Genomic DNA, 13,135 nt, shown 5'->3' on the forward strand with positions numbered 1-13,135 from the left:
AGAGGGGGACCAAACTCTCAGGCGGCATTTATTGATCTCCAAACTGCTTTTGATACAGCAAACAAAGAAATAATCCTAGAACAGCTAGCCTCTTTTGGAGTTAAGGGAAGACTGTTGACATGGCTCAGGGGGTACCTGAGTAACAGAACCGCCTCAGTCCTTTTCAAGGGGGTCAAAAGTAAACTCTGTGCACCCTTTGAGTTGGGTACACCCCAGGGTGGAGTGCTAAGTCCCACACTGTTCAATGTTCTGATGCATAAATTAACAATTGATATTCCTACACTACCTGACGAAGCCGTCATTTGTTATGCCGATGATATATGCATTGTTGCAAATTCCCAAACTAGACTGCAAGCTCTACTTGATTCATTCGCTGCTAAAAGCATTGAATGTGGTCTTGTTATCTCTATAACTAAATCCAGAGTTCTCCATCCCAAAGAGAAAACTCATGTCCCTATAGCTTTCAAGGTCAACAGCCAGAACATTGAAACGTGTGGGCAGCACAAATACCTTGGAGTTGGTATTAACAGTGACATTGTAAATGATCTACACCGTAGGTTAAAAGAAAGACTAAAACCATTGAGAACACTTACTGGTAAGAATATTGGTATCAATATTAAATATGCTAGACTATTCTATATGATGTTTGTTAGATCTCTCGTTGATTATAATGCTCTGCACTTAATTAATTTCCCCTCCTCTGTGTTGGACAAACTTGAAGTAATACAGAACGAGGCCATGAGGATAATTCTTGGTGCCCCAAGATGCACAAGAATCATCAACATGAGGGAAGAACTGAAGTTTCCAACCATACTAGAGAGAATAATGCAAGTTAACACTATCTTCTGTCTTAAAGTCATGAGAGATCCTACATCTCCTGCATTGCTCAGAGACAAATTATTTAGTGCTGTTAACACCCTTTTGACTGGTGCCGACATACCAACTCACTCCTTTTATGATAATTGGCTGAGAAACAATGCTTACAATCTCATTAAACTTAACATTCCTTTTAAGTGCAATCTACCAGTCTCTGATATTCCTCTTTATCTGTACCCCACCATTCAAGTATCATACACACCTGTCACCAAGAAAGATAATGAGAATCTTGCTCTACTCAAAGCTGTCACTCTTGAAACAATTGCCTCCTCCATCGAGAGTCTAAGATCTCACGAGCACTGTGTCTACACCGACGGCTCAGTCCAGTCTTCTACTGGACGGACTGCAGCGGCATGTAGGTTTTATAGAAATAATATCTGCACAAAGTCTGTCAGTGTCAGGTTAAACAACTGGCTGACCTCCACACAAGCAGAACTAGCAGCATTACATTTAGCAACCAGCACATTAAAAAATATTGGAGGAGGAATAATATTCTGCGATTCAAAGTCTGCTCTTCAAGCAATCGAAAACTTCTCTTGGAAGATCGACAGCAAGAACCTAATGCTCCCAATTATAAATGACCTAATTGATGCACAGAGTAAAGGGTCTCGAATCTCCTTTGTATGGATACCCTCACACATAAATATAACCCATCATAATGAGACAGACATTGCAGCCAAACTAGCGTGTAACAAGTTTGAAGTTGAATTAGATCTAGGTATCCCCATCTCTGCTGTCAAAACTGTATTGGTCCAAACTTTCAGATCTGATAGGAAAGAACTTACTGACTCCCAACGACCTGAAAGTACTAGTATAAAAAGCTATGATTTGTTCAGATCTGAAACCTACATCTATGGACAGCACAAAACGTCCACTAGACTGTGCGACACAGTGGTTGCAAGGATCAGGTTGGGTTACCGTTACCTGTGGCAGGTGGCTGCAGGTGACGGGTCTCCCAATCCTGAGCACTCCAGTTGCAAACTCTGTGAGCAGGAACTACGGCATGATCTCCCGCACTACATCACTGAATGCCCAGTTATTAGACCTTTCAGACCAGTTGGCATGAGGTACCTGGAGCTTTGCAATTACTTTATTCACTCTCGTATTCTTGAAGATATCCTCACAGTATACCCAAAATTTGCCAGTGCAGGCTATTAAACACATGGCCCTGTATGACTAACCATCCTGCGAGATGGGGACTTGTATTACCACTGCTACCTTATTCAATCTTGTGTTGTTGATATCCTCAAAATGCATCCGGAGTCTGCCAGTGCAGACCGCCTATCACATGTCTCTGTATGACTAACCATCCTGTGTGATGGGGATTTTATAGCATCACCTAGTTAGCTTTTTTTTTGACACACTGTACTCCACTTCATATAGTCTAGGGTAGCTGCACTAATGCAGATGTACCTCATAACTTAATAAAAAAAAAAAAAAAAAAAAAAAAAACTGCACAAATGTATGCTGCCTTATTTAATCTTGTGTTGATGATATCCTCAAAATGCTTCCGGAGTCTGCCAGTGCAGACCGCCTATCACATGTCTCTGTATGACTAACCATCCTGTGTGATGGGGATTTTTTAGCATCACCTAGTTAGCTTTTTTGACACACTGTACTCCACTTCATATAGTCTAGGGTAGCTGCACTAATGCTGATGTACCTCATGTATTAATAAAAAAAATGCACAAATGTACCTAATGTATTAATAAAAAAAATAACTGTGGCAGACTATACTTATCACATGATTTTATATGACTAGCCATTCTGTGTGATGGGGATTTTTTAGCATCACCTAGTTAGCTTTTTGACACATTGTACTCCCTTTCATATAGTCTAGGGTAGTTGCACAAACGCAGATGTACCTAAATGTGTCAATAAATAAAAATAAAAAAAGGCATCGTGGAGTGCAAAGTGCATCTCAAAGTGCAACAATGGATCCTCAGAGTTTAGGTTAAGAGATACAAGCTGGTTGTCTGACACGGAGAATTTTATTGATAGAGCTGCAACCCTTGTTAAGGGCTCACCTCACACTCTTATAATACACGGAACCTCAATGATAAATAACAACTCTCATCCTCTCGCACACAACAACAACAACACAACTCTATAATGCCTCTAACCTCAATAATAATAATAATAATAGTAATAGTAATAATAATAATAATGTGCTCTTTGAGTCTGAACCACGATATCTTTTCCCCAGGTGTGAGTGTAGCCTCCCTAAGGTAAGTGGTCCGTGGGCGTCCCCACCCCTGGACGGGGGCGTCCACACCCCTGGACGTGGGCGTCCACACCCCTGGACGTGGGCGTGTTGTGTGGGTGCCGGAGGCGTCCCCGCCGCCTGCAGCAACAGGTCAGTCAGACGCCATCTCGCGGTACGCCTCGGAGTCGTACCCGAACAACTCGAAGTCAAGCCGGTACTTGGCGTACAGCTGATCAATCTGCGGGGGAGGAAACATTAGGGGCATTAGGTCAACAAGCGTAAGGGAAGGTAGCACCTGCTCTAGTGGGCTGAGGGCAGCACTTGAATGTAACACTTGCTCGAGTGTGCTGAAGGTAGTGCTTGAGAGTGCTGAAGTAACACAGGCTTGAGTATGCTGAGGGTAACACTTGCTTCCCTCCTTGCAGCAAATGTTGCGCTCTTAAGCAACTCTCTGCTGTCGGGGGAAAGGAAAGTCGATCAGTATCAGATAATTAACTCCCATTGTGTGAAGAGAGGCGACCTGTCCACCTGCGCTGGCGGGTGTTGTATATTCCGTCCTCGTTATTACTACCAGTGATCAGGGCCAGGAGACAACAAGCATTTCCACATCTACTTACAAATCTTTTACACAGAACAGCATATATATGACTTATTGCTTATAGTCACTATTTCGCTTATAAATAAGTAAATACGTGACATATTCCAAGCCATATTTTTTTCAAGGCACTAACTTTTTCTCTCAGTTTTAAAGAATAGAGATTTTATTCAAAATTTGACAATATCCTGAGTTACTCTACAATTTATTTAAATATTTTTGTTTTCTCTTATTATTTTTATAAAACTGTAATATCAATATAGGTATAGGTTCAGCACTAATTGTAATATCTTAACATACTAAAAAGGTTAAATTAGGTTGTGGTTTTCTATTCAGCTTTTCAAGGTAAACTCAAATATTCACAATAAATTAGTACGTCACATATGCACTTATTCATAAGCAAGATATTGACTATAAGTGCGAGAACGGGTTGCATAGAAGTAGAGATTGTCTCACCTGGTTGAGAGTGAGCTGTGAGAAATAGGTGATGGCTATGTCAGATGTTCTGGTGTCAGCTGTTCTGTGTATCCACTCCACGTGGAGGCGGTCCTCCAGTCCCAGCTGATTGATGACGTATTGGGTGTCCTGGACCAGTGACGTCACCGGAAGAATGCAATAGCGGGGTTAAACAGGAATGAAAGAATAAACAGGTTAACCTGTAGACAAGTTATAGTCAAGAGAGGTGGGGCCCAAGAGCTAAACGAAGCACCAAGGGGAGAGGATTAACAGGGGGAATCTGGCAAGAAATATGATATAATAGGCCAAAACTAAGAAGTATAAGAGAGTATACTTGACTATACTTTATATTTAAGAACATATACTAGAACATAAAGTATGATATTTAATGAAATATACTGTATATGGTATCTATACAGTATATTTCATTGACTCGGGCCCGGGAAGACTCGAACTCTCGACCCCACGAGATGCCACCATCTTAGGTCATGGATGACCTAAACAGAGGCTGAGGAGGTCTAACAGTTCCCACGTGTAGTAGTTTGCTGGTCTGTTGTAGCCGCCTGCGTGGTCTAGAGGTAGAGCTTGTGCCTCACGCTTTTGGGGTCGAGGGTTCGAGTCGTTTCCCAGGCCCCAAGTGAAGGACATGTTTATTACCACGATAGTGTGGGTGACAGTTTATACAGTATATGTTGACGGCTTTCCTCGCCACCAAACATATTGATAACGTGGAACACATGATATCAGGTTCTGTCACTCATGAGTCATTATTGTGGTTTCACTTAGTTGGTGAATTTACAATAATAACTTATGAGTGACTGAACCTGATATCATGGGTTCCACGTCATTAATTCATTCGTACGTGTGTGTGTGTGTGTGTGTGTGTGTGTGTGTGTGTGTGTGTGTGTGTGTGTGTGTGTGTGTGTGTGTGTGTGCGTGCGTGTGCGTGTGCGTGTGCGTGTGTGTGTGTGTGCGTGTGCGTGGGTGAGTGTCCTCGCGCTTTATAAATCTTTGTTTACATGTTTGTTCTTCCTTTTATGAGACGTAAATCTTTTAATATTTAAGAAGTATTTCTGCGGACATTTCTCATATAAGAGAAAGAAGTATTATGATTGTTGGTGTGCGTAAGTGCGGGGTTCAAGTTGTTGTATTTTCACTTTAATTGCTTATTGTGTGAGCTGGTACCAGTTTGTTTAATAATTAATATTTCGTTTTGTGGGAGACAGGAAGCTTATATATATATATATATATATATATATATATATATATATATATATATATATATATATATATATATATATGTATATATATATATATGTATATATATATATATATATATATATATATATATATATATATATATATATATATATATATATATCGTGACGGAGATAAGCAGTTGACCAGCCTGTGATAAGCAATAAGCAAGACAGCTCGCCCCCCCCCCCCCCCTTGGCTGAGAGCGCGAGCTGGGCCCAGAACACTTCGCTATGACCGGCTGGTGAGAGCAGCGACATTATAACACTATTGATGTGTTAGGGCCTTGTCGTGTGGGCTGAAGGTCACCTGGGCTGGCCTGGGCTTGAGGAGGACGGGCTTCCTGCACCAACTGTAGTGTTATTGTGTGTGTGTTGGTGTGGGTGACCTCCGTCGGGGGCCCAGAGCTGCGTAACATGTTCATAATTATTTATGTGAATGTATCCTCCGGTTCCTAATTATTGCCCTCCTACTCTTAGTACATATTTATCCTCAATTTACATTACATTTAAAAATAGAAAGTCTCAGCATACATCAGGGTTAAATTGGAATTTTTTGCGACTTTTGAAAATTGGTGAGGAAGGCTTCGTATATACGCAGGTCGGCTGGTATATTGTATTGTTGTTATAAGAAATTGAGTTGAAAATTGGCAGCTATTTTGCAGTAAATCAGTCAGGGGAAATTTGCCTGTGAGCCAACCTTCACCTGCTGATGGAACTGAGCCTTATACACCTACAAGATAAGGGCGAAGTTGGTTCTTGAACATATTCGTGTGACTGCTAAGTGGAGGGAGGGTTGGGAATGTCGTGGCAACACTTAAGGTCAGTGATGGGCCACTCAAGTGGGCTTAAAATAGCGTCAAATATTATTGGTGTACAAAGTAACATGGAGTTCAAAAGTGTCATTATTTATAATATAGATATTGGGAGGGTTGGCGCAAGGTGTCGTGGTCGCTTCTAGAGACAAGAGACGCACAGAACACATGCCCCTTCTGAGGTTAATGATCATCTCTATACACTCTTACCAAAGGTTTTCCCATTGTCGGGGAAAGGAATTTTGTAATGCTTATCGAGGTCTGCAAGAACCAAATCACAGCAATTAACTAACTCCGATGGGAACCGAGGTGTCAAATGTAAGTGAACGTTCCCTAACGTCTCACCCTGCCCGGGAATCTACCCCAGGACCAGTCAGCTTTGAGCCGGCTGCGGTAACTACTACGCTACAATTCTCTCTCACTGTCCACCGTGCCTCACCTCGCTGAAGGTCTCCATCTTGGCGATTACATTGTACTTGACGACGCAGGGAGAGCACAGCGAGTAGATGGGCTTCCAGTGCTCGTCGAACTTAGAAGAGGGCGAGTTGATGAGGTACCTGACGAACTCCCTCCAGGTTGGCTCGGTCCGGTTAGCGAGGGAGCGGTCTGCTTCATTCCTGTAGACCCTGACGATGCTCTTGCCGTACATGGTGTGGTAGTAGCCGTCCCTGTGGGGGTAGGAACACAAGAGCCCCACGCCAGGTTAGTACACGAGCCTCAAGAGCCCCACGCCAGGTTAGTACACGAGCGTCACACACGTCCCCGTCGGATGACCAAACCACAACTCAAAAGATTGAGAAACAACGACGTTTCGGTCCGTCCTGGACCACTTGATAATGGTCCTGGACGACCATTATCGTCCTGGACCATTATCTGATGTGTGGTCTGGTCATCATAGCTTCAGCCCCGTTATTGTGACTCATCGTCTGCACACAACACCAGCTGCTTCAATACTTTTATCTTTGAAGTTTAGTGAGGAATTAAGAAAGATTGTTCAAGATGTAACTTATAATTTTGTTTCAGTTCTGTATATACCAAACTATTAAAAGCTAGAATTGTGTCTGCATTAGCAAAAATAAATGAGAATGGGTGAAGGGGGAGTAATGAACCACTACAGACTCTCCAAAAGGTGTACCCCGCTTCTTGAAGTATACACGCAGAGTTTACACTAGTCCCGGACCACGTTCAAGCCATCTGGTCGATAAGCCATCGTGATGGCCTATATTAATAACCTTGCAGGGGGTCGGGATGCCTGAAGCCTGACACCAGACCTGACTCACCTGAACATCAGATCTCGCTGATAATTCTCCAGCTTGTCCCTGTAGGCTGAGAGGATCCGCTCGAAGGGATGACGAACCACCAGCAGCTTGAAGCTTTTCTTGAAGGCCCGCTTCATCTTGCTGCTGGACATCCTGGGGGTAAACACGAGCCACAACATGCAGTGTCTCAGTTAATGTTGAGTATGTAAACAAAACCAGCTGATGTGTGAATGCTGGACAACGGTAGAAGTAAATTATTACAATATACCATTGTTGGTATACATCGTAAATTAAAGAGGATACGTGATTATTCAAGTTTCATATATGTAGATGGCACATTGTTTATACGATGAATTATTCAAGCTTATGTAAAAGGGTTTATGTGTGTGTGTGTGTACTCACCTAGATGTGCTTGTTGGGGTTGAGCTTTGGCTCTTTGGTCAATTAGCTGGTGTATCATCTGGTGTACAGATCCCTGAGTCTATTGGGCTCTGTCATATCTACAATTGAAACTGTGTATGGAGTCAGCCTCCACCACATCCCTGCCTAATGCATTCCATTTACTCGGGAATTACTTTACTAGTGCATTCCATCACACACATTGTGTGTGTGTGTGTGTGTGTGTGTGTGTGTGTGTGTGTGTGTGTGTGTGTGTGTGTGTGTGTGTGTGTGTGTGTGTGTGTGTGGTGTGTGTGTGTGTTGACATTTCTCCGACTTGACCATGCTCTGTTATGTGGTAACTATTCCTAGTCTGCCTTTCTCCTAGATGAAACAATCCGTAAATATAAGTGTTTGTAAATATAACATCGCGTAAATGTAACTGCTTGTTAATTCATCAGTTCGAAAATGTAACTACTAGCGAATGTAACAACCCGTAGAAATAACTACTCGTAAATGGTCTCCTTTTTACAAAAGACCTGACTATATGTCTGTTTGTCTTAGGTTAGTTGTGGGAAGCAGGTTAGTGACAACTCCAAGATGGAGGTAGACCTACTCACTTGGGATAATAGTCTCTCCAAGATGGAGGTAGACCTACTCACTTGGGATAATAGTCTCTCCAAGATGGTGAGAGAGCTACTCACTTGGGATAATAGTCTCTCCAAGATGGTGAGAGACCTACTCACTTGGGATAATAGTCTCTCCAAGATGGTGAGAGAGCTACTCACTTGGGATAATAGTCTCTCCAAGATGGAGGTAGACCTACTCACTTGGGATAATAGTCTCTCCAAGATGGTGAGAGACCTACTCACTTGGGATAATAGTCTCTCCAAGATGGTGAGAGACCTACTCATTTGGGATAATAGTCTCTCCAAGATGGAGGTAGACCTACTCACATGGGATAATAGTCTCTCCAAGATGGAGGTAGACCTACTCACTTGGGATAATAGTCTCTCAGGAGACGGTGGAGGCCAATGTCAGAGCTGAGCTGGTCGTCCGGGGCGTTGGCCAGCTTGAGGAGGTTGTAGACCCAGGTGGAGGAGCCGCTCTTGGGCACCTTGCAGTACACGAAGTCCTCGTTGGGTACATAATACATGTAGTTCCAGTTCACCCTTGGGGGGGGGAATACAAGCCATGGCAGGTTGTGAAGGATACCATAACCAAAACACATTTGAATTTAGGCATTTTGTAGTTTTTAATAATTAATCTTTTGGGTTATGTGAAATATAGTACAGTATTTCTTTACCATTTATTCATGGCCAGAATTAAACGAGAGATAATTAAAAATATTACACAGCACAGTGCAGAATGTTTTATTAGCATCAAAAGAAGGAGTATGAAACTGTCTCAAGTAATGTATTTGGTTCCTTGGCGGGCTCCCTTCCCTTAACCTCTAGTTAACATTAATTATGAACAATTTACTCTTTTTCCTCTCTCGATTTCGCTAATTGTTTTGTCTCGTTCGTCTTCTCTCTCTCTCTCTCTCTCTCTCTCTCTCTCTCTCTCTCTCTCTCTCTCTCTCTCTCTCTCTCTCTCTCTCTCTCTCTCTCTCTCTCTCTCTCTCTCTCTCTCTCTCTCTCTCTCTCCCTCTCTCCTAGCAACGTTAAGCCTAGCTCTGTTTTTCATCATACCGCCATCCCTTGCAGTTCTGGGAGAAACCTCATTGTAACCTGTCTACCTTTTCACGTTTGTTTCGTCTATGTGGAGCTCCACTTACAGCGGCATACTCTAGCTGTGTGTGTGTGTGTGTGTGTGTGTGTGTGTGTGTGTGTGTGTGTGTGTGTGTGTGTGTACTCACCTAGTTGTGCTTGCGGGGGTTGAGCTTGTGGCTCTTTGGTCCCGCCTCTTAACAGTCAATCCACTAGTGTACAGATACCTGAGCTTCTCGAGCTCTTATCATATCTACATTTGAAACTGTGTATGGAGCCAGCCTCCACCACATCACTTCCTAATGCATTCCATTTACTAACTACTTTAACACTGAAAAGTTCTTTCTAATGTCTTTGTGGTTCATTTGGGTTCTCAGTTTCCAACTGTGTCCCCTCGTGCGAGTATCACCAGTGCTAAATAGTTTGTTTTTGTCCACCTTGTCAATTCCCCCGAGAATCTTGGAGGTGATAATTATGTCTCCCTCTAGCTATCCTGCCTTCTAGTGACGTGAGGTTTAATTTTAGTCTTCTTTCCTCGTAGCTCTTGTCGCCTAGAGATGGAGATGCATACTGCAGGATTGGTCTGACATATGTGGTATACAAGGTCCTGAATGCTTCCTTACACAAGTTTCTAAAGACGGTTGTTATGTTAGCCAACTAATCATATGCTGTTTCTGATATACTTCTGATGTGGCCTTCATGGGGACAGGTTCGGTGTTGTGTCAACCCCCAGATCCTTCTCGCCTGATTCTTGGGAGATCAACCTTCCCAATTTCCCCTTAGAAACTTGTGTAAGGAATCATTCAGGACCTTGTATACCACGTATGTCTATCTTGAGGTTATCTTGAGGTGATTTCGGGGCTTTTTAGTGTCCCCGCGGCCCGGTCCTCGACCAGGCCTCCACCCTTAGGAAGCAGCCCGTGACAGCTGACTAACACCCAGGTACCTATTTTACTGCTAGGTAACAGGGGGCATAGGGTGAAAGAAAATCTGCCCATTGTTTCTCGCCAGCGCCCGGGATCGAACCCAGGATCACAAGTCCAGTGTGCTGTCTGCTCGGCCGAGCGGCTCCCTCACACTAATCCTGTGAATGGGGGGTTCGTGTGAATGTCACGTGGATGGGGGTTCGTGTGTATCTATTTGTACGTGAACAATGAGAAATAAGTAAAAGCACAACACAGTATATGTAACCCAAAAGTAATTTCTCGACTAGTCACCAGCATGTAATTCTCGGCTCGTGTGTTATTAGCAGTTGCGAGAGGTGAATTGCCTAGTTACACAACTCGTAGATAATGCAGCATCCACCACCATCATCTCCGCGGCCAGGTTGAGGAAGTCAGCCCCGTTTCTATTCTTATAAGACAATAGGACCTCTTAGAGAAGCTTCCAGGGAACACTGCGCTCCCCGATGATCAGAATGCTGCGCCGCGCTCCGTCACTCAGGTCCGCCTTGCCACCCAAGTCTCTTAATTCTTCCCATTGTTGTTGTATACGTGTGTGTACTCACCTAGTTGTGTTTGCGGGGGTTGAGCTCTGGCTCTTTGGTCCCGCCCCTCAACCGTCAATCAACAGGTGTACAGATTCCTGAGGCTACTGGGCTCTATCATATCTACATTTGAAACTGTGTATGGAGTCAGCCTCCACCACATCACTTCCTAGTGCATTCCACTTGTCAACCACTCTGACACTAAAAAGTTCTTTCTAATATCTCTGTGGCTCTGTGTGTGTGTGCGCGCGTGTGTGTGCTCACCTATTTGTGCCTGCAATATCGAGCTTTAGCTCTTGGAACTCACCGCCGGTTGTCTAATACAATTAATGAATTCTGACTGATTTCCCACTCATATCTACTTTTAGAGTTATAAAGGGAATTGCTTTCTACAACCTGTTCAACATGTTCCTTTAGTTCATTACATGTTCCCACAGCTCTTATACTACAGTAAAACTTTCTAACATCCCTATGACTCATGTGTGTCTCAAGCATCTAGCTATGCCTTCTTGTTCTATTCGTATTCATTGTGAACATTTTATCTTTTTTCCACTCGCAATCCCCATAAGTATTTAATACGTCACTATCATGTCTCCCTTCTCCCTCTTTCTAGCATCGTCAGGTTTATTGTCTTTCTTCATACTCATCCCTCGCAATTCTGGGACGAGCCTCCTTCTTCTGAACTTCCTCGAAACTTCTCGCCTCGAAACTTCTGAACCTTTTCGAATTTCCTCATGTCTTTTCAAAGATGCGGGCTCCAGGATGGGGCGGCATTCTCTAAAACTGGTCTCACGTAGGTGGTAACTAAATGCCTCTTTATTTAGGTTTCTGAATGATGTTGTGACTTACTAGTGCTGCGTATGGTGTTAATGTTGTCCTGTTTAGTGAGGTTTGGTGTCATGTTCACTCCAGGTGTTTTTCTCTGGTTGTTACAGTCAGATAGTTTCTATACATTGTGTATCTTCCTTCTCCTCTCCTGCACTTGTTCCCATTTCCATCACCTTACACTTGCTGGTGTTGAACTCTCATAACCATTTCTGAAACCATCTTTGCAACTTGTTTGTCATCTTGGAGTATCTTACAATCTTCATCTTTTTTCATTTCGTCTTACTAGCTTTGCATCATCCACAGACATCAACATATAGTGTTCCACCCTGTGGTGGTTAGGTCATTAATTGAACTCAAGTATGGGTTCCTGCACCACTCTCTGAGGTACTTCACGGGTTACTCTAGTCTCCACACTACGGCGCTGGAACCAATCGTATTGGTGTATGCCTTTCCATTGGAGACTTTCAGCGCCGTGGAGAGGGGGGACCTGCTGCCTGGGTAACAGCTTCTCCCCCGACTCAACCTACCCTGGCTTTGCGCCCTGGTGAGGCCACTCCAGACCGACAACCAGAGCGCAACTCCATAGTCTCCTGAGACTGATGGATACCTACTACTACTACTACTCTACGCCAGTACCACTGTTCTCCCTCACTTTGAGGCTCTGACTCCTGTCTGTTAGGTACACTCTTACCCATACCAGTGCTCCTCCATTTACACCTTCCTGTCTCTAAGGCTTATGTAGCAGTCTTCTGTCTGGATCTGTGGCCAAAGCTGCGTGGCAGTCAAGAAATCCCAGCCAGTCCTCCTGTTTAGGGAGTACTTATGGTGACGACCAAGATCATCGTACACACGTTGACGTAAAAGACAATTAGATAGTAGAAATCGGTACTATTTATTGGTTTTGGACAAACCGGAAACATTTTTGTACTGATGTTGTAAAGAAAACTTAACCTAACCTTCCTAGGCCTAATACACACTATCTGAGGCCTAATATAGTACATATGTGTGCTATACTAGGCCTGGCAATATTTAAGTTTGTTTTTTAGCTTGATTTTTTCAGACACTTTAAAGTGAATAGCGCCAAATTCTACCATCTAATTGTCTAGTACGTCTGTGTGTGTGTACAATGTTCAGCATAGTTACATAAAGTAGTGTGTAAAGCACACAGCACATCCACACTACAGCATCCACACTACAGCTAAAGTGGCGTGTGGATAAAGTAGTTAAGTAGTGTGTCAAGATAACCACTCACTTGTGTTTCCTTTACTGTG

The 13,135-nt window shown here is 43.3% G+C and overlaps 1 protein-coding gene across 1 annotated transcript in view; it reads right to left on the bottom strand.

Annotated features, from left to right (window-relative positions):
• Positions 1 to 2,848: 2,848 nt before the first annotated feature.
• Positions 2,849 to 13,135, bottom strand: part of LOC123745360 (carbohydrate sulfotransferase 11) — a 33,187-nt gene continuing 22,900 nt past the window's right edge. The window contains exons 4-8 of the mRNA XM_045725846.2: positions 8,840 to 9,013; positions 7,485 to 7,616; positions 6,644 to 6,872; positions 4,134 to 4,262; positions 2,849 to 3,320 (exon numbers count right to left, since the gene is read on the bottom strand). Coding sequence (XP_045581802.2) covers positions 3,234 to 3,320; positions 4,134 to 4,262; positions 6,644 to 6,872; positions 7,485 to 7,616; positions 8,840 to 9,013 — 751 coding nt within the window. The 3' untranslated portion in view covers positions 2,849 to 3,233. The remainder of the gene's footprint in view (positions 3,321 to 4,133; positions 4,263 to 6,643; positions 6,873 to 7,484; positions 7,617 to 8,839; positions 9,014 to 13,135) is intronic.

Source organism: Procambarus clarkii, chromosome 44 (assembly GCF_040958095.1).
Source record: "Procambarus clarkii isolate CNS0578487 chromosome 44, FALCON_Pclarkii_2.0, whole genome shotgun sequence".
Lineage (NCBI taxonomy): Eukaryota > Metazoa > Arthropoda > Malacostraca > Decapoda > Cambaridae > Procambarus > Procambarus clarkii.